General features: G+C 43.4%; 1 protein-coding gene across 3 annotated transcripts in view; it reads left to right on the forward strand.

The window, feature by feature from the left end:
* The window catches only part of LOC144672973 (rab GTPase-activating protein 1-like), a 442,218-nt gene that overhangs the window by 1,774 nt on the left and 415,465 nt on the right, over positions 1 to 24,979 (forward strand). For 2 of the 3 annotated variants that reach the window (XM_078534975.1, XM_078534977.1), the window contains exon 2: positions 18,794 to 18,964. In XM_078534975.1, coding sequence (XP_078391101.1) covers positions 18,824 to 18,964 — 141 coding nt within the window. In that variant the 5' untranslated portion in view covers positions 18,794 to 18,823. The remainder of the gene's footprint in view (positions 1 to 18,793; positions 18,965 to 24,979) is intronic. The other variant, XM_078534976.1, reaches the window with a different exon arrangement.

A 24,979-nucleotide genomic window follows, 5' to 3' on the forward strand; every position in this document is an offset into this window, starting at 1 on the left:
GAGAGAGAGAGAGAGAGACCCCGTCAGGGAGTGAGAGAGAGAGAGAGAGAGAGACACTGTCAGGAGTGAGAGAGAGAGACCGACCCCGTCAGGGAGAGGGAGATAGAGAGAGAGAGAGAGAGAGAGGACCCTTCAGGGAGTGAGAGAGAGAGAGAGAGAGAGACACTGTCAGGGAGTGAGAGAGAGAGAGAGAGAGAGACCCCGTCAGGGAGTGAGAGAGAGAGAGAGAGAGAGACACTGTCAGGGAGTGAGAGAGAGAGAGAGAGATCCCGTCAGGGAGAGAGAGAGAGAGCGAGAGAGACCCTGTCAGGGAGAGAGTGAGAGAGAGACCCCGTCAGGAAGAGAGAGAGAGGGACCCTGTCAGGGAGAGAGAGAGAGAGAGAGAGAGAGACCCCGTCAGAGAGAGAGAGAGAGAGAGAGAGAGAGAGACCCCGTCAGGGAGAGAGAGAGAGAGAGAGAGAGAGAGAGACACCGTCAGGGATAGAGAGAGAGAGAGATCCCGTCAGGGAGAGAGAGATAGAGAGAGAGAGAGACACCGTCAGGGAGAGAGAGAGAGAGAGAGAGAGAGAGAGAGACCCTGTCAGGGAGAGAGAGAGAGAGACCCTGTCAGGGAGAGAGAGAGAGACCCCGTCAGGGAATTAGAGAGAGAGAGAGACCACGTCAGGGAATGAGAGAGAGAGAGAGAGACCACGTCAGGGAATGAGAGAGAGAGAGAGACCCTGTCAGGGAGAGAGAGAGAGAGAGAGAGAGACCCCGTCAGGGAATGAGAGAGAGAGAGAGAGAGAGAGACCCCGTCAGGGAGGGAGAGAGAGAGAGAGAGAGACCCCGTCAGGGAATGAGAGAGAGAGAGAGAGAGAGAGAACCCCATCAGGGAGTGAGAGAGAGAGACCCCGTCAGGGAGAGAGAGACCGACCCCGTCAGGGACAGAGAGAGAGAGAGACCCTGTCAGGGAGAGAGAGAGAGAGAGAGAGAGAGAGAGACCCCGTCAGGGAATGAGAGAGAGAGAGAGACCCCGTCAGGGAGAGAGAGAGAGCGACCCTGTCAGGGAGAGAGAGAGAGAGACCCCGTCAGGGAATGAGAGAGAGAGAGAGACCCCGTCAGGGAATGAGAGAGAGAGAGAGAGAGAGAGAGAGAGACCCCGTCAGGGAGAGAGAGAGAGAGACACCGTCAGGGAATGAGAGAGAGAGAGAGACCCCGTCAGGGAGAGAGAGAGACCCTGTCAGGGAGAGAGAGAGAGAGACCCCGTCAGGGAATGAGAGAGAGAGAGAGAGAGAGACCCCGTGAGGAGAGAGAGAGAGAGACCCCGTGAGGGAATGAGAGAGAGAGAGAGACCCCGTCAGGGAATGAGAGAGAGAGAGAGAGACCCCGTCAGGGAGAGAGAGAGAGAGAGAGACCCCGTCAGGGAGAGAGAGAGAGAGAGACCCCGTCAGGGAGAGAGAGAGAGAGACCCTGTCAGGGAGAGAGAGAGAGACACCATCAGAGAATGAGAGAGAGAGAGAGAGAGAGAGAGAGAGCGACACCCCTTCAGAGAGAAAACCCTTCAGGGGGAGAGGGTGAGAGCCCCTCAGGGAAAGAGGGAGAGACACCCTTGGGGAAGTAGGGAGCGGGCGAGACCCCCCCGGGGGAAAGGGAGAGAGAGAGAGAGAAAGAGAGATACCTCCCCCCGGAAAGTGGGAGGGAGGGAGGGAGAGAGAGAGAGAGAGAGAGAGTGACCCCGTCAGGTGGAGAGAGAGAGACGCCCGTCAGGGAAAGAGGGAGGAAGAGAGAGAGAACCTCCTCAGGGAAAGAGTAAGAGAGAGAGACCCTCTCACGGAGGGAGCGAGAGAGAGAGAGAGATCCCCCCTCGTGGAAAGAGTGAGAGACCCCCCTCAGGGTAAGAGGGAAGGAGAGAGAGAGAGAGAGAGAGAAAGACCCCTCTCACCAGGAGAGAGATCCCCCTCATGGAGGGGGAGGGGGAGAGAGAGAGAGACCCTCTCACGGAGGGAGAGAGACCCCCCTCGCAGAAGGGGGGAGAGAGAGAGAGAGAGAGACCCCCCCTCGCAGAAAGGGGAGAGAGAGAGAGAGAGAGACTCACCTCACGGTGGGAGGGAGAGCGAAAGACCCCATCATGGAGGGAGGGAGAGAGAAAGACACAGAGAGAGAAAGAGAAAGAAAGCGTGTGCGAGACAAAGAGAGACCTTTTCAGACAGAAAGTGTTTAGAGAGAGACCCCGAAAGCAGCATGAGGACTGTGTGGCTGCCTTGATGTGTGATTGGAATTGGCTGCTCTGTCAAGACAGGGTGATGGCTAAGGACCCATATTGTGGATGGTGAGACTGATAGAGAAACATTTAGTGTACATTTGATGGGGAGAATAAGTTATAAAGAAACCCCATGTTTTGTCAGGTCGCGAGCTTGTCTGTGGTGACTAGAGAGTGATAGTGACATTTATAGTGAGAGAGAGTGGGGAACGATTGTCACTTGAAGTGGAGGTCTGGAGAAGGAAATTGAGGGACCTTTCTCTGCAAGTGGAAGAGGATAGAGTGGCAGACAGTGAGGACAGCTCTGTTCCCAATTACAGCATAAACCAACCAGAGTGGCGCAAATCCTACTGCAGATTCTTGGAAGAGAGATTTTCTGCCACTGCGCTCTTGAGTTGGGATAAAGCTTTGACTTTGGATTTTTGCGACTGCTTAGTGTAAATGCTGGCTTTATCCCAACATCTAGAGTGAGATGGGGCAGTTCACTAGAATAAGAACAGGTGCTTACTGCAGTGTTCTAAAGGGGAGTTTTAATACAGGGCTAAAGATGATCATCCCCAACTCTCATGAGATTTTGGTTTCAATCGGTTCAGAATGCAGAGACTGAAATTGCAAAAGATCAGAAGCCTTGTTGAATTTTCTTATCACCCCTTAGGTATACAGTCTCCCAAACCACAGTGATGATTTTCCATGTCTTTTGCGCTGTTACTAGACAGCTATTTATTTCAAATGCTTCGCAACCTACTTTTACAGATAAGTGGGGTAACAGCCTATCATCGGCGATTCCGATTCCAACCCATGTTAACCTGTAAATGCAGGGGTTGGTTGCTACCGACAGTTTTCACTGGAGTATTGAGAATCCTTCGACAGTCTGTAACCAAATAGTTTTATTTTCTAGTGGCTTGCTGCTTTGAAAGATTCATAAAGTTACAGTATACTTCACAGATTGCCTTGTTTCTGTTTGCCCTCCATTGCTTTATTGCTGTTTGTCGACACTCTATTCCCACTGTGCTCAGCTTGACTGCTTAACTCATTATTCATGGACGCTTCTTGTGAATCAGTACATTTTTGAACCATGGAGCACGTCGTAGCTGAGACGAACCAACCCGCATGTACCTTCCAATCCTGGACTAAAAATCAATTGTAGCGTTCCTATAGCTGACACAATTGAAACTAATTAACTAGGTGGAAAGAGCTCATATTTATTTCAGATGTTTCACAACCTTGGGAGCCCCAGAGCATTCTGCAGCCATTTAAGAACTTTTGAAGCATAGTCAGTGTTATTTAGGAAAGAGAATCAAATCTGAGATTTCCTGATAGATCTCACTGCAGTGATCCAGTGGGCCATTGCAGAAACTACAAATAAACATATGTTTTGTGCAAATGGTTCTTTGATAGAAATGGTCATAATGGTGAATTTTTGGGTGGAAATTTGCACCTAGTGCGGCATGGTGGTCACCTAACAGGGGTAAACTATGTAGAGCACTTAACAATTTCCCCAAATTTCTTTCCCCCATATTATTCTGCAGTGGTGTTCGTCACTTCACCAGTGCTACATGTAAGAGCAGAACCATTCACACCAGTGGCAAGAGATTTAATTAATGTGCAAGTGAGCCACAGAGGTCTTGGAGGTCTCATGTTTGGTAGCAGGTGTTTGCTGACTTCATCAAGTTTGCTACAGTCGCTTCAGTGAATGTGAGTCAAGGAAGGAAAACTAAGCTTGGAATCCCATCCCGTTTGCTAAACAGGTGCTACTAGAATATACACATGTTAATGTTGGATGAGGATTGAAGTGGGCTCAGTTATGATGCCCCCTGTGATTGAACAGTCTACAATCACTCAGCTGTAGAGGCTCACGCATCAATAATGACCCCTTGAAGGCCGTGTGACATTAACACGTTGTGGAGACGAAGTCCTGCCTTCACATTGAGGATACCCTCCATTGTGTTGTGTGGCACTACCACCATGCTAAATGGGATAGATTTCGAACAGATCTACCAACTCGACTGAGCACCCATGAGGCGCTGCAGGCCATCAGCAGCAGCAGAACTGTACTCAAACACAGTCTGTAACCTCATGGCCTGGCATATCCCCCACTCTACCATTACCATCAAGCCAAGGGATCAACCCTGGTTCCATGAATAGTGCAAGAGGGCATGCCAGGAGCAGCACCAGGCATACCTAAAAAAAATGAGGCGTCAACCTGGTGAAGGTATAACACAGGACTACTTGCATGCCAAACAGCATAAGCAGCAAGTGATAAGACAGAGCTAAGCGATCCCACAACCAACGGATCAGATCTAAGCTCTGCAGTCCTGCCACCTCCGGTCGTGAATGGTGGTAGACAATTAAATAATTCACTGGAGGAGGATGCTCCACAAATATCCCCATCCTGAATGATGAGGGAGCCCAGCACATCAGTGCAAAAGATAAGGCTGAAGCATTTGCTACAATCTTCAGCCAGAAGTCCCGAGTGAATGATTTATCTTGGCCTCTGGAGGTTCCCAGCATCACACATGCCAGTCTTCAGCCAATTCAATTCACTCCATGTGATATCAAGAAACAGCTGAAGGCACTGGATACTGCAAAGGCTATGGGACCTGACAATATTCCGACAATAGTACTGAAGACTTGTGCTCCAGAACTTGCCATGCCCCTAGCCAAGCTGTTCCTGTACAGCTACAACATTGGCATCAACCCGGCTATGTGGAAAATTGCCCAGGTATGTCCTGTACATAAAAAGCGGGACAAATCCAACCTGGCCAATTACTGCCCCATCAGTCCACTCTCGATCATCAGTAAAGTAATGGAAGGGGTCATCAACAGTGCTATCAAGCGGCAATTGCTTAGCAATAATCTGCTCACTGACGCCCAGTTTGGGTTCCTCCAGGGCCACTCAGCTCCTGACCTCATTACAGCCTTGGCTCAAATATGGACAAAAGAGCTGAACTCCCGAGGTGAGGTGAGAGTGACTGCCCCTGACATCAAGGTTGCATTTGACTGAGTGTGGCATCAAGGAGCCCTAGCAAAACTGGAGTCAGTGGAATCAGGAGGTAAACTCTCTGCTGGTTGGAGTCATACCTAGCATAAAGGAAGATGGTTGTGGTTGTTGGAGGTCAGTCACCTCAGCTCCAGGACATCACTGCAGGAGTTCCTCAGAGTAGTGTCATCGGCCCAGCCATTTTCAGCTGGTTCATCAGAAACCTTCCTTCCATCATAATGTCAGAAGTGGGGATGTTCGCTGATGATTGCACAATGTTCAGCAACATTCATGACTCCTCAGATACTGAAGCAGTCCATGCCCAAATGCAGCAAGACCTGGACAATATCCAGGCTTGGGTTGACAAGTGGCAAGTAACCTCACGTTACACAAGTACCAGGCAATGACCATCTCCAACAGAGAGAATCTAACCATCGCCCCATGACATTCAATGGAGTTACTGTCACTGAATCCCCCACTATCACCATCCTGGGGGTTACCATTGACCAAAAACTGGACTAGCCATATAAATACTGCGTCTACAAGAGCAGGTCAGAGACAAGGAATCATGCGACGAGTAATTCACCTCCTGACTCCCCAAAGCCTGTCCACCATCTACAAGGCACAGGTCAGGAGTGTGATGGAATACTCCGCACTTGCCTGGATGAGTGCAGCTCTCACAATACTCAAGAAGCTTGACAACATCCAGAACGAAGCAGCCCACTTGATTGGCACCACGCTTAAAAACATTCACTCCCTCCACCATTGACACACATTAGCAGCAGTGTGTACCATCTACTAGATGCACTGCAGGAATTCACCAAGGCTACTTGGACAGCACCTGCCAAACCCACGACCACTACCTTCTAGAAGGGCAAGGGCAGCAATGGATGGGAACACCACCATCTGGAAATTCCCCTCCAAGTCACTCACCATCCTGATTTGGAAATATATCTCCATTCTTTCACTGTCGCTGGGTCAAAATCCTGGAACTCTCTTCCTAACAGCACTGTGGATGTACCTACACCACATGGACTGCAGTGGTTCAAGAAGGCAGCTCACCACCACCTTCTCAAGGGCAACTAGGGATGGGCAATAAATGTTGGCCCAGCCAGCAAAGCCCACATCCCATGAACGAATAAAAACAGTGCCCGGCAAATCTGCAGATTGGCAGATATAGAGTGGGGTAATCACCATCTCCCTCCTGTAGATAGAGTTGGTTGGTCCACAGTATACTCTGACATTTTCAGCCTTTTCGTTTTGCTGCTGTGACTCTGGTGTGCTTAAGCAAATTGTGCTTCAGGCTGAGTAACTGTGGGCAAATATTTAATGAAAGCCCATGTAATATTGTGGCAGTGACACTTTCTTCAAACAATATTAAAATTGGAGCAACCATTTTTCATGGTTTTAAACAGATTGGGGATGGAAAGAGTAGTCTGTGTTCTATTTAAAGTTCTGCCCTTGAATTTCATGTATATTTTGATCCACCAGATGGTGTTGCTCAGAGCTTCCAGCAGTGAAGCTTATTGTAACCAAAGTGGAATTTCCATGACAAATTTGTCATTTTGCTTGGGAACATAAGTGTATGTTGTTGTGGGTGTGTATGTTCACCTCTCTTTCTCCCCACCCAAATCCCGAAATTTAATTTCCTCCAACTCCCACCTGCCTATTTTGCTCTCCTCCCCAGAAGTGTCCCATTGCTGGAATATAGCAATAATGCATGAAGATTACATTGGGTTAAGGTTGGATGGTCCAAATCCCAAAGAAGTTTTTTATGCCCCATTGACAACTGAAAAGCGATTTCTGCACTTTTTTGTTTTACTCATTCATGGGATGTGGGCTTTGCTGGCTAGGCCAACATTTATTGTCCTTGAGAAGGTGGTGGTGAGCTGCCCTCTTGAGCCGCTGCAGTCCTTGTGGTGTAGGTACACCCACGGTGCTATTAGGGAGAGAGTTCCAGGATTTTGACCCAGCGACAGTGAAGGAACGGTGATATATTTCCAAGTCAGGATGGTGAGTGGTTTGGAAGGGAAATTGCAGGCTGTGGCGTTCCCATGTATCTCTGCCCTTGCCCTTCTGCATGGTAGTGGTTGTGGGTTTGGAAGGTGCTGTCTAAGGACCCTTGGTGAATTCCTGCAGTGCATCTTGTAGATGGTACACACTGCTGCTACTGTGTGTCAGTGGTGGAGGGAGTGAATGTTTGTGGATGTGGTGCCAATCAAGTGGGCTGCTTTGTCCTGGATGGTGTTGAGCTTCTTGAGTGTTGTTGGAGCTGCACTCATCCAGGCAAGTGGAGAGTATTCCACCACACTCCTGAGCTGTGCCTTGTAGACTGTGGACAGGCTTTGGGGAGTCAGGAGGTGAGTTACTGCAGGATTCCTAGTCCCTGACCTGCTCTTGTAGCCACAGTATTTATATGGCTAGCCCAGTTCAGTTTCCGGTCAATGGTAACCTCCAGGATGTTGATAGTGGGGGATTGAGCATGGTAATACTATTGAATGTCAAGGGATGATGGTTAGATTCTTTCTTGTTGGAGATGTTCATTGCTTGGCACTTGTAACTGTTGCAGGTTTGGAAAGTGCTGCAGTACATAATGTAGATAATCATACTGCTGCCATTGTGTACGGTTGAGGGAGTGAATGTTTAAGGTGCTCATTGAACCAGGGTTGATCCCTTGGCTTGTTGGTAATGGTAGAGTGGGGGATATGCCGGGCCATGAGGTTACAGTTTGTGATTGTATAAAACTCTGCTGCTGCAAACTGGAGGAACAGCACCTCATCTTCCGATTATGCACTTTACAGCCTTCCGGACTGAATATTGAGTTCAACAATTTTAGATCATGAACTCTCTCCTCCATCCCCACCCCCTTTCCGATCCCCCTTTTTTCCAATAATTTATATAGATTTTTCTTTTCCCACCTATTTCCATTATTTTTAAATGTATTTCCATCCATTGTTTTATCTCTACCTTTTAGCCTATTTTGATCCCTTCCCCCCCACCCCACCCCCACTAGGGCTATCTGTCCCTTGCTCGTCCTGCTTTCTACCCTTAATGTCACCTATTAGCACATTTCTTAGATAATATCACCACCGTCAACACCTCTTTGTCCTTTTGTCTATGACATCTTTTGGTTATCTCCACCTATCACTGGCCCTCTATCCAGCTCTACTTGTCCAACCACCCCCCCTTAAACCAGCTTATATTTCACCTCTCTTCTATTTTTCCTTAGTTCTGTTGAAGAGTCATACGGACCTGAAACGTTAACTGTGTTCCTCTCCGCAGATGCTGTTAGACCTGCTGAGTTTTTCCAGGTATTTTTATTTTTGTTTTGGATTTTCAGCATCCGCAGTTTTTTGCTTTTATCTGCTGCTGCTGATGGCCCACAGTGCCTCATGAATGCCCAGTTTTGAATTGTTAGATTTGTTCTGAACCTGTCCCAGTTAGCACGGTGGTAATGCCTCATAATGTAATGGAGGGTATCCTTAGTGTGAAGGTGGGGCTTTGTCTTCACAAGAGCTGTGAGGTGGTCACTCCTACCAATACTGTCAACAACAGATGCATATGCGAAAGCTAGATTAGTGAAGGTGAGATTAAACAGGTTTTTTCCTCTTGTTGGTTCTCTGCCTACTTGTTGCAGGCCCAGTCTGGCAAATTTTTTCTTCAGGTTCAACCAGCTTGGTCCAAATGGTACTATCGAGCCACTCTTGGTGATTAACATTGAGGCCACCCATCCAGAGTACACACTGTGGCTTGCTACTCTGCATCTTCCAAGTTGTGTTCAGCGTGGAGGGGTACGGATTCATCAGCTGAGGGGCGGTAGGGTTGGGGGCATTAGGTGATAATTAGCAGAGGTTTCCTTGCCCATATTTGACCTGATGCCATGAGACTTCATGAGGTCTGGAGTCAATGTTGAGAACTCCCAGTGCTACTCCCTCCTGACTACACCATTCTGTCGCTACCTGGTGATGGAGGAGTTTTGTTCTGACTTTAAAAAAAAACTTAACATAGATTTTTCACAACCGCAGGACATCCCATAGTACTTCATACTACAAAACATGACAAAGCAGTCAGTGATGCAAAGCAGGAGTGATTAACAACTTGGGGAGAGTGTTGCAAAAGTAATTGTGACACAGGAAGCACGTACTAACCTCAGAACTTTGAATAAATATACTAGTTGATATCGTGTGCCATTGCACAAGGTATGCCAGAGGCAAGGCCACTTTTGCCTGTCTCTAATCTTGCTGATTATCTGTCCTCATCTCTCTTTACCTTTGTTTCTCATGACTTAACTCATGTTCGCTCGCTCTCACTCTCACTCTCACTCATGCACTCTCATATTTTTCCTTCGAGATGTGAGGAGGGTGGTGTGTTGTTACGTGGTAGGGAAAGGAGCCACCAGCATTTGCATGTGACCTTCAGCGGCTTCCAGTTCATCCCCTGCTCCAGCCTCATGCCTCTTTCCCCAATGACTTTGGTGCATGTTATGCAGTTTGACATAGCTAGCAGTGAAAATATAGATCACATTGGTAGGAGTAACTCGTAATTTTATTGAGTGCCAATTACCCAAATTTAATATATGATAGACATGTCTGGGTTTATATTTCTGTATATTTTCTGATTGGTTGTGATATTGCTAGCATATAGTCTGAGGTCTGGAGTGTGGTTGTGATCTGGGTTACTGCTCAGGTGCACCTTCTGGGGAATTGGGCTGAAGAGTTTTGAGGTCGCTCATAGTTTAGTTGCTGCCTGGTGACCGAAGTTATCAGACTGCCAGATGTTTGCAGATATCCCAATCTGAAAATAAAAGCGAATGCCTTTCATTTTCTTTTATTTAATATTTCTGACACTTTGGAAAGCGATGTCTGACGTGATAGTAGCTCTTAAAAGAGAAACTATCTGTCAATGTTGGCCTTCAGCCCTGGATGCTGTTCCAAATATCTGAACACTTTCCGTTTTCTGGGTGGTCATAATATCTTCTGTGTTTACCAGAAATTACACTTGTCCAGTTTGATTCTGAAGACTCTTTGCAACACTGGAGCATGATCTAAAAACAAGAAGTGCTGGAAATACTCAGGTCTGGTAGCATCTATGGAGAGAGAAACAGAGTTAACGTTTTGATTGAATACAGGTACAATATCTCAAATCCGGCTTCCAAAGATCAGAAGTGTCCGAAAACCAGACTTTTTTTCAGTGGACCATGCAAGAATTTTAAACGCATGATAAAACTTACTGGCTTGTTTGGGGAGTTGCGGTGGCCTGCCAATAGTTATCTGCATCCCACGCCTGACGTTTTGAATGGCTTAGGGACCCTTGATCCCACCTGACTCAGCTCGGAAAAGTTTGGGGCGTTGCTGCATCAGCATAGTTTCTCGCTCCTGTCATTTCCCGCGTGCTGAGTGGTCAGAGCAATGCTTGACTCCAAAGTGCTCTGCAATCGCATCATTTGGTTTTCATGAGTCGCCTCTTCACTTAATTAAGGGGTTCTGATTTTTTTTTGAAAACCGATAAGGTCTGAAATCTGGCGCGGACTCGGTCCTGAGGTTGCTGGTTTTGAGACACTCTACCTGCGTGATCTTCAGAGCTCAACTAAAACTTTTCAGTCCTGAAGAATGAAAATGATCCTCTGATACCATAATGGGGATAAGATCAGCCGAGAGGGTCATGAAATGACTTGAAAAAGTTACCAGTCAAATTGATTTATCATGCTGTCAATGGCTTTCCCCTTTCGGTTGGATCGACTGGACCTTAGATCAAAGTGGATAGTGTTGATTCATTCAAATGCAAAAGAGATTTCTTTCTGAAAATAATATTTGGGATACACTATGTAAGTAATTTGAGACACAAGTGAAGTGTTAGGGAATAACAGGTGACTTTGGACCCATGGTTTCTGTCATATATTGTAATAGCTGAGCATTTTGTTATACTGCCCTCTCTGTTGGGGAGGTGTAAATAAAGTTGTTCAATAATGATTGCCTGCAGTTGTACATGTTAGTTTTACTCAGAGCAATATATAACTGAAAGATGATGACGAGGCTAGGGTGGAATTCTTTTTTACATTTCATTTGAGAAATGAAGGACTGAAGAACATTGTGACACTCCTGGAAACTTCTGAAGTTGATTTTGAGGAAGTTTATGTGATCTGAAAGATTGCTGCATGTATGCACATCATGTTCCGTTACACAGTGAGTCAGCACGGCATGTAATTGGAAAAAAATGGCACTGAGGACTTATTTGGGGACACTGTGGGAATTAACCTCTAACAAAAAGAACTGGTGTAATTATGAACAAAGGCTGCATGTTTTGCTGCAGTGACTAGACGCTGAGGATAAATTAAATGTTTTCCAGCAGCATGGTGGGGCCAGATGCTTTTGAGGTGGCGTCCAACCAATGTTGACTGTGGAACTCCAGTACTATGGACTATTCTGAAATTAATGAGGTTCTGGACTCCTATTATGGCCTGATATTGAGATTGCACTGAGAGTTTCATTCCATGAAAGGACCAGTTGCCAAGTGCAGATTACATTCTCAAACTAAAGAAACTCTTGTGGGTCTGGCGTGAACTTAGTATTCGAACTTAGAGACACATTCATACGAGGCCTGAAGAACAATAAAATCCAGGCCAAGCTTTTGAGCGAAGACAATAAGCTGACATGGAAGGAGGCCTGCAGTGAGGCCACAACCATGGAAATGGCAGCAAGGGATATTTGCAGATTGCAAGGGAGTTCTTTTCCTGAATGGGCAGGTGAGGTCCACTGGATTTCAATGTGATGCAGGTGGTTAAATATACTCCTTGGACAAACTTAGTTTGCTTAAGCCTGACATCAGTAACAAAGTGAGAGAAAAGAAAGATAAAGTGAAGATGAGTCATGATACATGAGGCATAAAACTTAGTGCTGGTCAGGAGGCTGTGTTGTAAAATCACTGAGGTAACGAGAAGTAGTATGTGATCAAAGTTGTTGTAAAGTGACTTGGTGCATTCACATATCTCGTGAAGATTGGAGAGAGACTCCATCAGTGTCATGCAGATCATTTGCTTGAAAGATATTACCTGACAGAGGGAAAGCATGAGAAACCTCCTATAGACCAAATTCCTTCTACAGCTCAAAGTGAAAGTCAGAAAGAAAATGATAGTCACAAAAAAAACTGAAAGTTTGCCAGTATTACTGAATCCACTGGTAGAGCAAAGTTAGCAAGGATCTTTAATTAAAACAAATCAACCAATGTCACAGTCCCAACCATTAAGTAGAGTTAATAGTCAAAGTTCAGATCAGAGATTTTGAGAGAGCAGAGACAAGCTAATGTAGAGGGAGATACCCAGACAGAAGGAGAAAATGCCAAATAGGTTCATTGAAATTTTGTAGGAAAGAAAAGTAAGTTTCTTTCATTATTTACTGTCAAATTATATTTTGGCTAAACACATTGGTGTTAAGGAAAATCATCTTTTATATGTAATTACTTTGACACTATGGATCATATGTTTTGGTTGTGATTACAATTTATTTTACATTTTAACATATAAGTTATTGTTTAAAAGTGGGGAGGGAGTATGATATATTGTCATAGTTGAGCATCTTGTTATAGTGTCCTCTCTGCTGCACTCTCTGTTGGGGGGGTGTACATAAAATTGTTCAATATTGGCTGCCTGCAGTTGAGCAAGTGTTAGTCCTACTCAGTGCAATACACAACAGTTCCCAAAGTGCTCCATTACTGGGGGTTTTCCTCGCCTCATGTCTGGGCCTGTTGTAGACAAAATGAATAGAGACTGATTATTGTTGTATCATGGACATTTATTGTATAACAATTCCGATCTGCCTGAATGCCACAGTTTTTAGGCTCAGCAGATCTTGGAGGGATAAGCGGATTTGGGTTGTACAGAATGTAGACATGGTGCTGTGCCTGCAGCTGCTAGATATGGTACTAGTAATGGGGCTAGATGTGGTATTAATAATGGGGCAAAATCATTAAATCTTTGGTAACATTAAAGAATTCCTCATCGGTGACAGGCATTGTTTAAAACCTATTGTGTGGGAGGAAACGGGGGATTAGTGGCCACTTTGCACACAGTAGTCTGTGAGCTTTTCCAATAATGGATGACTGACTGACCTCTCTCTTCTGGTAATCCAGTTTCAAAGCATTTCAACTATATAGGGAAGTACTTGCTTTGCAATATGTTTAAGGTATAAAAATAATCGTGTAGCAGTCTCTTGAGTGCTGTCAGGCAGATTAACACAGTGTTTATTGTGATAAGGAATGAATGGATATTGAGGAATGAGTTGCAGGATACTATGTGAAAATTAACTGACATTTTAAAGTAGGAAATGTTAACTAAAGTCTCATGTTTCTGAGGCTGTGATTTACACACCATTCATTCTGAGACAGTTGATTCACCTGGTCAAAACCATGTATGCAGCAGTAAATTCAAACAGCCAGTATTTTCATAGACACAGCGGCAACTGTTGAAGTTTAAAACTTGCATACAGTTACCAGATCACATTCAGTCTTGACATGTGAGGATAGTGTGGTGGGATAGTGATCAGAAAAGTCCACATAGATTCCTCCATTCAGAGCATTGCTTTCCATTATGATGGATGGCGCTGCGCAAGAAAAGAACCTTGTAAGGCAGAGACTGTTGTGAGTTTGATGTAATTTTATGGGAACCCATTTAGGTGTGAATGTTTTAAAAGATGACAGACTATATGGAAGTTCACCTAACTGAGGAGGCTGGGTGACATGGCAAAACTTGAGCAGCCCTCTGACCTGGAATTTGAGAAAACTCTGAAATCATCCCCTTTGGATCTTCTCACGTCCCAGTCTTTCCTCGTGCTGTGGCCTGCATTGTGAATTTTTGCTTATAGCTGGGGTCGCTATGGTGCCAGCTGTTAGTGCATTCCAAATTGCATTTTTTGTGATTTTACAAATTTTGTGAATGAAGTATATTTTTGGGGAAAAAATTCCCTGCCTGTGATCTGCCTTAACTTTGAGGCAAGACCTTTGTGCCATAATTAATTCCAGGATTATGGAACAATATTGGCACTCGTCTAAGCTAGCAGTACAGACTTTTCCTGGTTTTATGAGTATTACGTGCCCATAAAACAGTAATCTCATTGAGGCCTACAGGGTGTGCCTTTATTCCATTTTTTTAAACCAGTGAGGTATGTGGCACAGCTTGTGTTGAAGGTTACTGCGAATTGGTGAAGGTAGGAAGTAGTTGCTGGAATTGTATGTATTACCCAGGCATTACTACCATCACATGAATGCTTATTTACAGTTGATCATACCCAGCCCACTAAGAGCTCTTTGAAGCAGGAGCTGCATGATTCTTGTTAAACAATTAGCTGCCGTTTTGGAAATAATGGCATGCTATAGCAGAGTACTGGATTATACATCAGTGTGCAACACCAGTCTTGAGTGTAAATACTTAACTGGAGGAGGGCCAATTTCAGTGAGTTGAGAACGGACCTGTTCCAGGTAAATTAGAATCAAAGATTGGCAGGCAAAACTGTAATGGAGCAATTTACTGTCTTTAAAGAGGAGATGGTTTGGGTATAGTTGAGGCACATTCCCACGAGGGGGAAAGATAGGGCAATCAAAGCTAGAGGTCCATGGATGACAAAAGAGAAAGAGAGTAAGATGAAGCAAAAAAAAAGGGTCGGTATGACAAGTTGATATTACAAGTGAGAACCAGGCTTAATATGGAAGTGAAAAAGGAAATGAGACACAAAGAGGGAGCGTGAGAAGAGTCTGGAAACTGATATGAGGGAATCCAAAATGTCTTCTATAGATATATAAGTATTAAGTGAGAAGTAAGGGAGCAGATGGGGTCAATTAGGGACCAAAAGGAGATCTATATGTGGTAAAGTAGAGCATGTTGAGGCACTGAATGAGCACTTTGCATCTGTCTTAACCAAGAAAGAAGATGCTGCCAAAGTCATTGAGTCATTAAGGCACAGGAGGAGACCATTTGGCCCATCGCATCCATTTCGGCTCTTTGAAGAGCAATCCCTATAACCCTGCAAGTTTATTTTCCAAGTCATAGTGAAGGAGGCAATTGAGATATTGGATGGGCTAAACATTGATAAAGAAGAGGTAATAGAATGGCTTGCTGTACATAAAGTTGATAAGTCAGGACTGGGTGGGAAGCACATGAGGATGCTGAGGAAATGAAGGGTGAAAGCTGCCGAGTGATGGGTTATAATCTTCCAGCCCTCCTCAGATTATGGGGGTGGTGCTTGAGGACTGGAGAATTGCAATGTCATACTCTTGTTCAAAACAGGGTGTAAAGATAAACCCAGCAATTACAGGCCAGGCAGTCTAACCTTGGTGGTGGGAAAACTCTTAAAAACGAGAATCCTGGACAAAGTTAACAATCACTTGGACGAGGGTAGATTAATTAGGGAAAGCCAGCGTAGATTTGTTAAAGGCAAATCAAGTTTAGCTAACTTGATTGAGTTTTTTGATGAGTTAACAGAGAGGGATGATGAGGGTAATGTGGTTGATGTGGTGTACATGGACTTCCGAGAGGGGTTTCATAAAGTGTCACGTAATAGGCTTGTCAGCAAAATGGAAGCCCATGGAATAGAAGGGACAGTGGCAGCATGGTACAAAATTGTCTGAGTGATAGGAAACAGAGTGTAGTGGTTAACAATTATTTTCCAGACTGGAGGAAGGTATACAGTGATGTTCCCCAGGGGTTAGTATTAGGACCACTGCTTTTCTTGATAAATATTAATGGCTTAGATTTGCATATAGAGGGCACTATTTCAAAATTTGCATATGATGTAGAACTTGGACATATTGTGAACTGTGAGGAGGATAGTGATAGACTTCAAGAGGATGTAGACTGGCTGGTGGAATTGGCAAACAAGTGGCAGATTAAATTTAATGCAGAGAAGTGTGAAATTATGTATTTTGACAAGAACAGGGAGAGACAATATAAACTAAAGGGTGCAGTTCTAAGAGGGTTGCAGGAACAGAGACACCTGAGTGACACATGCACAAATCATTGAAGGTGGCAGAGCAGGTCGAGAAAGTGGTTGAAAGGCGTACAAGATCCTGGGTTACAAATAGGGACATAGAGTGCAAAATCAAGGTAGTTATGATGAACCTGTATAAAACATTGATTCGGCCTCATCTGGAGTATTGAGTCTAACTCTGGACACTGCACTTCAGGAAGGATGTAAAGGCTTTAGAGAGGGTCCAGAAAAGATTCATGAGAATGGCCTTCAGTTACGAGGATACAGATGACTTTGGACTATGTTGAGCACTTCCCATACCTTGACAGCCACCTCGCTCATTGACAAGGAGATCCAACACCAGATCAGTTGCACCAGCTCAGCCTTCTACAAACTACACCAGCGAGCGTTTGACCTCTGCAAGCCACCAGAAGTCCTAGTGTTCAGAGCAGTTGTCGTCACCATACTCCTGTACTACAGTAAGACCTGGACTCTGAATCAGTGACATATAACAGCACTAGAGAAATTCCAGCAATGCCTCTGCCACATCCTCCGGATTCAATGAGAGGACCGTTGGACAAATGCTAGTGTTCTTCTTGAAGTTAACTACACAAGCATTAAGGCAAAACTCCTGAAAAATCAACTTCAGTGGACTGGACACTGTGCCTGGATGGCCGAAAAGCATCTCCCCAGCCAAGTCCTGTCTCCTCAACTCTCAAATGGCCAGTGTTCCAGGGGAGGACAAAGAAAGCACTTCAAAGTCATTGAAGCTCTCCTTGAAGCACAGCAGCATTGACTTTAATGGCATGAGCTTGTTATCAGCCATTCAAAATAGTGACAACCTGCCCATCAAGCTGCACTCACTCATCTTAATGATGGGGCAGAGCAGTGACAGAGAAGGAAAGAAAAGGAAGGAAATCCTGCACTCTGGATCTCACCACCTCATGGGACGTCCTGCCCCATGTACTCAAAGACCTGTGAATCAAGAATCGGCCTGTTCAGTCATATCAAGACCCATGGCAGAAACCCATGATGCTGAGTAGACGTCATCCTCAAATCGAGGGTCAGCTAACGATGGGATATGAAAAGCTGGGGTTGCTCTTAGAGGAGAGAAGTTTGAGAGGAGATTTGATTGAGGTGTTCAAAATCATGAGTGAAGATAGAGAGAAACTGTTTGTTTTGGCCAAGAGCTCGAGAACCATTGGACACAGATTTAAGGTGATTGGTAAAAGAGCCAAAGACAACATGGAATTCTTTCTATGCATTGAGTGGTTAGGACTGGATTGCACTGCCTGGGAATGTGGTAGAGGCAGATTCAATTGTGGCTTTCAAAAGGGAATTGGATAAGCAGCTGAGGGTAAGAAATTTGCTGGGTTACAGGGAAAGGGCATGGACTGGGACTAGCCCATGTGGACACGATGGGCTACACTGTAACCATTCTGTGATCCTATGAAATTACTCTTCGGTAAACTTATTTTCAAGAAGTACCCTGTGATCCCCTTAACCTTCCAACCAAAATATTCTACTTCACACTTAACCTATATTACACTTCATTTGCCAATTGCACACCTCTTCAAATTTATAAATGTTTTACTGTATTTTGTCACTATTCCCCTCTATTTAATACACCCTCCCCCAATTTGTTTTCAAGCAACATGTGATAGATGGTCTCACTAACACAATGCACAGTTCTATGGCCTAGTTTGCAGTACCACACAGGGAAGCAACTTGAGAAGTTCTTTGGGTTATATTATTTGTAGCTTTTTTTACATGAGCTCCTACTTGCTGTATTCACACTAGAGTTAAGCAACTGACATCAAAAGTGAAGTGTGAGAAAAATATTAATTTGAGGGCATCAACAGCCAAAGTACTGTTGGAAAAATGGGATCTGTGCTCTGTTCATTAAATGCAAAGGAGTTTTGGGGTGGGAGAGTTAATACAGAGGGCAGACTCATGGGCCTTTTCCCAGTGGTCATGTAAGACAGTGCATTGACTTTCTAACTATGCTGTTGACTGATAGTACATTGTTTCCTTGACATTCATGGTGCATTCTTAATTCTAGGTAGGATGTCCAGGGGAGGCAAAGTGACTCCTCAAGGAAAATGCTCAGATAGTAAATAAACCTGCAGTGTTTTTGTAGGCCGACTGAAGAGTAATATTTTCAGATGCACAGGGCGTAGACCTATTTAGATGTATTCAGTGATGTGATGTTGGCACACAATTGCATTGAACCTGCCTACGTTTCTAAATTCAGTATAATTAGCATATTATGCATGAGTAATGTGTGAGTAATACAGCCTATTGGGTGCTCAACCCCAAGTGGATAAGAAATGATGTAAAACCTAATATTTAGCGTAACTGCTGGGAGCATATACTTCTCAGAACTTTAAGGCTCATCTAAGTGTGTCTGTGAACTATATAAATGATTCAGATATATCATTTAGCTTAATTGTCTCTTCTAATTTTATTTCTTGAACTTCAGTGATGTTGAAAACATAAGCAGGAATTTTCTCCAATTTTTTTTTTCTGTTTTGATTTTTAGCCAGAAGGAATATTTTTAAAAATCAGCAATAAACATTGACTTTAAAGGCCCATATGCATATTGTAATCTCTCATTTGCAGGTTGTTGCTGTGCGTTGTACTGATTGAGAAATGGATGATCAAGCTTCTTTGCGCAAGGTGAGTGGTTCATCGGACTCTGTTTCCACATTGAACAGTGAGGAGTTTGTCCTTGTGCCTCAGCAAGCAGAAGATTCTTCCTCAACCAATGGAGAGGAAAAGCCAGCACTAAAGGTAATCAGGAGTTTATTTTTTTGCATATAGTTCTAAGGATGAAGTTTTGGTGCATGTTTAAAACAAAAACTGTTAATTCTCCCTTTCTGTAAGCCTCGCCTCTGCTGTTTAAACTGTCATCCATGTCTCTGCCATCTCTGGAATTGATTGTTCCAGTTCTTTCTTGACCAGCCACATGCCCTCTAGTCTCCATAAGCTGCATCTTGTCCAAACTTTTGTCCCTTCTATCCTAATTCTCAACAAGCTCTGCAAACCCTTCATTCCCGCCTTCACTGACGGTTCCACAACATCTTAGACTTAAAAGTTCTCATCTTTGCGTTTAAATCCTTCCATAGCTGTGCACACTCCTATTTCTGTATCCTCTTGTAGTGCTAAAACTTCCCGCAACTCTTCCTTCTTCTGACTCGTCCTGCTTGCGTGTTGCCCCCCCGCCATTTGCATCATCATTGGTGGCTGAGCCTTCCACCACCTTGATCCCAGTCTCTGAAATTTTACCTGTAATATTCAGTAGTGGCTTTTGAAAGAAAATTGGGCAGTTATATGAAGAGGAAAAATTTGCAGGGCTGTGGAGAAAAGACTTAGGAGTGGAACTGGGTGAATTGCTCTTGCAGAGAACTGCCACAGACATGACGGGCCGAATAGTCTTCTCCTGTGCTGTAACCATTCTATGATTCTAATACCCTTCACCTCGCTACCTCCCTTTTCTCCTCTGCAATCTACCTTTATAGTAATGCCAAAGAAAAAAATTCAGTTTGTTTTGAAGTATCTATTTTGGCTCGTACTGCCCCTCGATGATGTATGTTCTGAAAATGTACTAAGTGCAATCTGGATTGTACGTGATGCAAATGACATATGTGGGCAGTGCTATACTTTCTTTTGTATGCAGCTGACTGTCACATATGGAATTCAAATGATTTGTGACCCTAATTATCTCCACCGCTGAAGGTGGGCGGGGATGATGTCTTTATCCCTGTTAGTTGGTTTGTCTGTAAACAATATATCTCTCAAATTAATGGACGGATTCCAGTGAAACTTGGTACACAGGTAGAGAATTGCCCAAGGAAGAACTGATTAGTTTTTGGTGAAAATGCAGATCCGGATCCTGGAATTTTTTAAAGCATCCCATTAACATTGGGAGATAGGGCGAATTGACTTTTTTTAAAAGGATCTTTGAGTCATTTGATTGAGAATGTTGTTTGTTTTAGAATGTTGTGGATTGTCACAGCTGTCAAAATGTGTGCAGAGTTTTCAGAGCAGGCTGTTGGACATGGATTAGCCTGAAATATTTATTTTTTTCAGCTTTGTAGTTACAGAGCATCAACCAGCAGGGAAAAGCCTCAAGAAAGAGCTGCATAATTGTAATAATGTTGAGTTAACACAGCGTGATGGAAGTATGCGCTCTACTTGAGTGCCCTCTTCACTTGTTAATTTATGTAATCACTCTTGTTTTCCATGCCTGTTAAATGTACCAGGTTTGCTTTCGGCCCTCTGGCAAAAAACTCCAAGTAATTATATTTTTTCTTCAGTGAATGTCAGGATTCTAAGAAGGAATGAGTGCAATCTGGATTGCAGATTGCAGCTAAGAAGGAATGAGGAAAAGATCAGTTGAAGAAAAAAATCCTCAGATGAACTTTCATTTGAAAGTTTCTTTAATACTTCAAAAAAATCAACATGCTTGAGATTGCAAAGTTAATAGGGTCTGCACAAATGGTCTTGTCTTCAGATGCAATGAGTGAGCTTCTTAGTATGCATCAGTCGTGATCCAAAGGGAATCTTTATTAACCTGAAGTGACTGTGCCAGCTCCTGGAAGATCAAATTCAGCTCTGGGAGTGGGAGTGATCATTGCTTTTGTCAGTCCTGCTGACCTTGCACTGGGTGAGGATTTTATGGAATCACAGAAAGACGATGCCCACTGTGCCTGTGCCAGCTCTTTGAAGATTTAGTCCTACTCTACTTCTCTTTCTCCATATTCGTACACATATTTCCACTTCAGGAATTTATTCAGTTCCCTTTTGAGAGTTAATAATGAATCTGCTTCCATCACTCTCTTTCAGGCAGTGCACTCCTAATCATTGTAACTTGCTGTAACATTTGCACCATTTCCTCCCATGCTCTGGCATCACACTCATACCTAAGGAGGATTGGAAGACTATGGCCAGAACCTCCCCAGCTTAGCAACCTAGGATACATCCCATCTGGACTGAGTAACTTTCTACTTTGAGCACAGCTAACATTTTGTGTCTTTTTTTTTACCCTAGCAAGTTTCTCTATTGCCACTGTTTTTTTCTGTTACATTGGCGGTCTCCTTGTCTTCATGAAGACAGATGCAAAGTACTCAATTAGTACCTTAGCAGTGCCCTCTCCCTCCTCAAGATGATCTCTTTTTGGTGTTTAATTGGACCTATTCTTCCTTTGACTACCATTTTTATATTTGTGTGTTTATCAAAGACATTTGTGTTCTCTTTTATGTGGCTGCTGATATATTCTTATACCCCTGCATTGTCTCTGCCATACTTATTTCCTTTTTCAATTCACTGGGTATTTTTTTTGCTCAGCCTAATTATGAATTATGAGCCTGACATTTACCATACATATCCTTTTTCTGTTTCATTTTAATCTCCTTCAGTTTTATTCATCGAGGGAACTCCAATTCCTTTGCCCCTCATGGCAATGTCTCTCTATTTGAACTATCTCCCCATTGCTCAATAACCATTTTACCTGCCAGTCTTTGATTCCACTCCAACACAGTGTCATAATTCAGCCTGAATTCTTTGTGCGTGCAGGGGAAATGGTGTACGCCTGAAATGCTAGGTTCGCTTGAGTATCTTTGTGCTTGAGGGAAAGTACACATTGATGTTTTATGGATGTTCAAAAGCATTCCCTTTGGAGTTCCCTCTGCTCAAAGTGCTTCATGTCTTTCTTTTACGCTCACTATTGCATAGTGGTTGCATGGCTTTCCTTTCCTTCCTGAGTCAAGCCCAACACTAGTGTGATTTCTCTCTAGAACTAAGCTCCTTGACTTTTGAAACTATTTTCTTTCCATTGTAAATTACTGTACTGGATTATAACACTTACTAAAAAAAGCCCTTGTATTTTGACCTTGTTGTGAAATGAGTGAGCCTTTCAAGATGTTTGTAGTAAATTGGAGGAAATGGGCAGTTTTGTTTTATATAGGTTGTGTTTGTTCTCGACAAAAATGCTGGGTTGACCTGGGCCACTAGAACTTGGAAGACTGAATTATAGTGTTATCTATGAATAGTAGTTGACGCAGATGTGACTGTTATACTTCAGAAGCCTTAAAGAAATGCTTCTAAACATGACAGTCATGAAGTCTCAAGAATTTTAATATACAATCCCCACATGTTAATTCATAGTTATTTGATTTAAATAATTAGCCAGTGCAATCGTTTTTAGCAATGAGAAGCCTCCTGTACTTTGTTATCTCAGTTGCTTAATTTGAATTGAAAAGCAGAATACTGAGGATGCTGGAAGTCTGAAATAAAAACTGGAAATGCTGGGTCTGAGTGGCCTACTCCTGTTCCTAATTCGTATGTTCGAAATACTCAGCAAGTTATGGCAGCATCTGTGGAGAGAGAAAATAGGTTAACATTTCAGGTCTGCAACCTTACATCAGAACAAGGAAAAGTTGGAGATATAATGGGGTTTGAGCAAGAGGTGGATGGGACAAGGACAAAAAGGTCTGTGATAGGGTGGAAGACAGGAGAATTTGACTGACAGAAGAGTTGGTCTTCTGGGACCAAAGGGAATGCAGATGGAGCAAGAAAAGAAACAAAAAAGCTTAAGATATGGCTAGAGCAAGTGTGTTGCTGACTGAAAGCAAAAAAAAATGAAAGAACCAAAACAAACAAAAGGAAACGAAATTGGGCAGAGATTATGATCTGAAGTTGTTGAACTCAGAGAGTCCGGAAGACTGTGAAGTGCCTCATCAGAGGGGCTGTTCCTCAAGCTTACTTTGAGCTTCTCTAGAACAGTGCAGTACGCCTGGGACAGAGTTTAACTTGAATTACTTGATTCAAAAAAAAATTAGCGCAAGAAAATGGCTTTGAATTATCAGGACTAGACACCAGAAAATTATCGTAAAATATATCCCATGTCTTCAATTAGTTTTTGTTACAGAGTTGATCATCAGACAACTTTTCTTAGTAGAAACATTTGACTTTATTTACAAGACAGCAATAGCAACGACACGTGTACATCCAACTCCATAACTAATGAAGTACTCTCTTGTAGAGGTTCCCCATGCTGCTAACACATTGGTTTACCAGATCATGTGATCGTACAGCATAGAAACTTATCTGTACATTTTTTATTTGCAAGGATATTTATCTCATGACATTACAATATTTACACAGGTCATGAAATTACAAGTTCAGTCTCTTAGGTGGTTTCCTGATCCGTATGGAACAGCGCAGCTCCACACATTCAGATTCTTTTGTAGGAAACACATTCTCTGGAACCACATTGATGTCAGGTGCCTCATTTACTTTAATTTACTGAATTTACTTTACCAGGTAACCACTTTGGTCCTCCACTAAAATTCTTTACATATACTGCTTCTCCAACAGTAAATTGTCTCACATGGCTATGCAAATCATGAGTTGCCTTTTGGTTCATTTGACTTTTCTTCACTTTCCCCTCCAAATTGGAAAGTATTAGGCTCAGTCTTGTCCAAAGACGGCGTCTCATCAATAATTCTGCAGGTGCCGCTCCTGCTGTGGTGTGGGGGTGGTGGTGGGGAACCAAACGAGCAAGTTTGGTCTCCAGCGAGTCACCTGTTAACCTTTCACTGCGGAGAGGAACACAGTTAACGTTTCGAGTCCGTATGACTCTTTAACAGAACAGTTCTGTTGAAGAGTCATACGGACTCGAAACGTTAACTGTGTTCCTCTCCGCAGATGCTGCCAGACCTGCTGAGTTTTTCCAGGTATTTTTATTTTTGTTTTGGATTTCCAGCATCTGCAGTTTTTTGCTTTTATGTTAACCTTTCACTCCTGCCTTAAAAGTTTGTACTGTCCTTTCACCCAGTCCATTTGATGACGGATGATATGGTGCAACCTTCATTTCTTAAGGTTGTTGAATCCTTACACACTCATTTTTCACCTTGTTGTGGTCCTTGGACTCTCCAGGCTCTTTCTAAATTATCTTGCCTTGTTCCTTTTTCAAGACAGAAACCTTTCCAGCTTCCTTTTGAAATCTCACCGGCCAATAAAGGTTAATTTCCCTTAGCGAATTTCACCCTTGAAGGCTTGGTCCTCTGCCTTTCAACACCACCACTAGTAGATATGCCGATTGGTATCTATAATTAACAATTGCTCTGGTGATAACTTTTACTTGGATTTCTTTGCCTGTGTACATTTTCAACTGGGCAGATGTTTGTCCCAAATTTAATTGTTGATCACCTTTATTTAAATATCTGAAAGTGTGTTCTCCTATTACAGTGGTAGAAGCACCCGTGTCTACTTCCATTTTTAATGGTTTACCATTCACTTGCACTGGAACAAATATTGGCTCTGTTGTCCCAAATTTCATGTTGAATAATGAGCAGATGTCAGAATTTGTTGTTTCAGGCCCTTCTACACTACAGACTTCATTGTTAGGGATAGTGTCAAATTGAAAGAAAAAAATATAAGGTGGCAAAGATTAGTGGTAAGCCAGAGGATTGGGAAAGTTTTAAAAACCACTGAAAGATGACCAAAAAAGTAATGAAGAGCGAGAAAATAAACTTTGAGGGTAAACTAGCAAGTAATATAAAAACAACAGTAAGAGCTTCTTTAAATATATAAAAAGGAAGAGAGAGGCCAAAGTGAACATAGGCCCCTTAGAGAATGAGGCTGGGGAAATAATAATGGGGAACCAGGAAATGGTAGAGGAGTTGAATAAATACTTTTCATCAGTCTTCACAGTAGAAGACACTAATAGCATTCCAAAAATACTAAAGAATCAAGGGGCAAAGAGGGGGAGGAAATAAATACAATAACTATCACTAGAGAAAA

Source organism: Cetorhinus maximus, unplaced genomic scaffold (assembly GCF_964194155.1).
Source record: "Cetorhinus maximus unplaced genomic scaffold, sCetMax3.hap1.1 HAP1_SCAFFOLD_182, whole genome shotgun sequence".
NCBI classification, from domain to species: domain Eukaryota; kingdom Metazoa; phylum Chordata; class Chondrichthyes; order Lamniformes; family Cetorhinidae; genus Cetorhinus; species Cetorhinus maximus.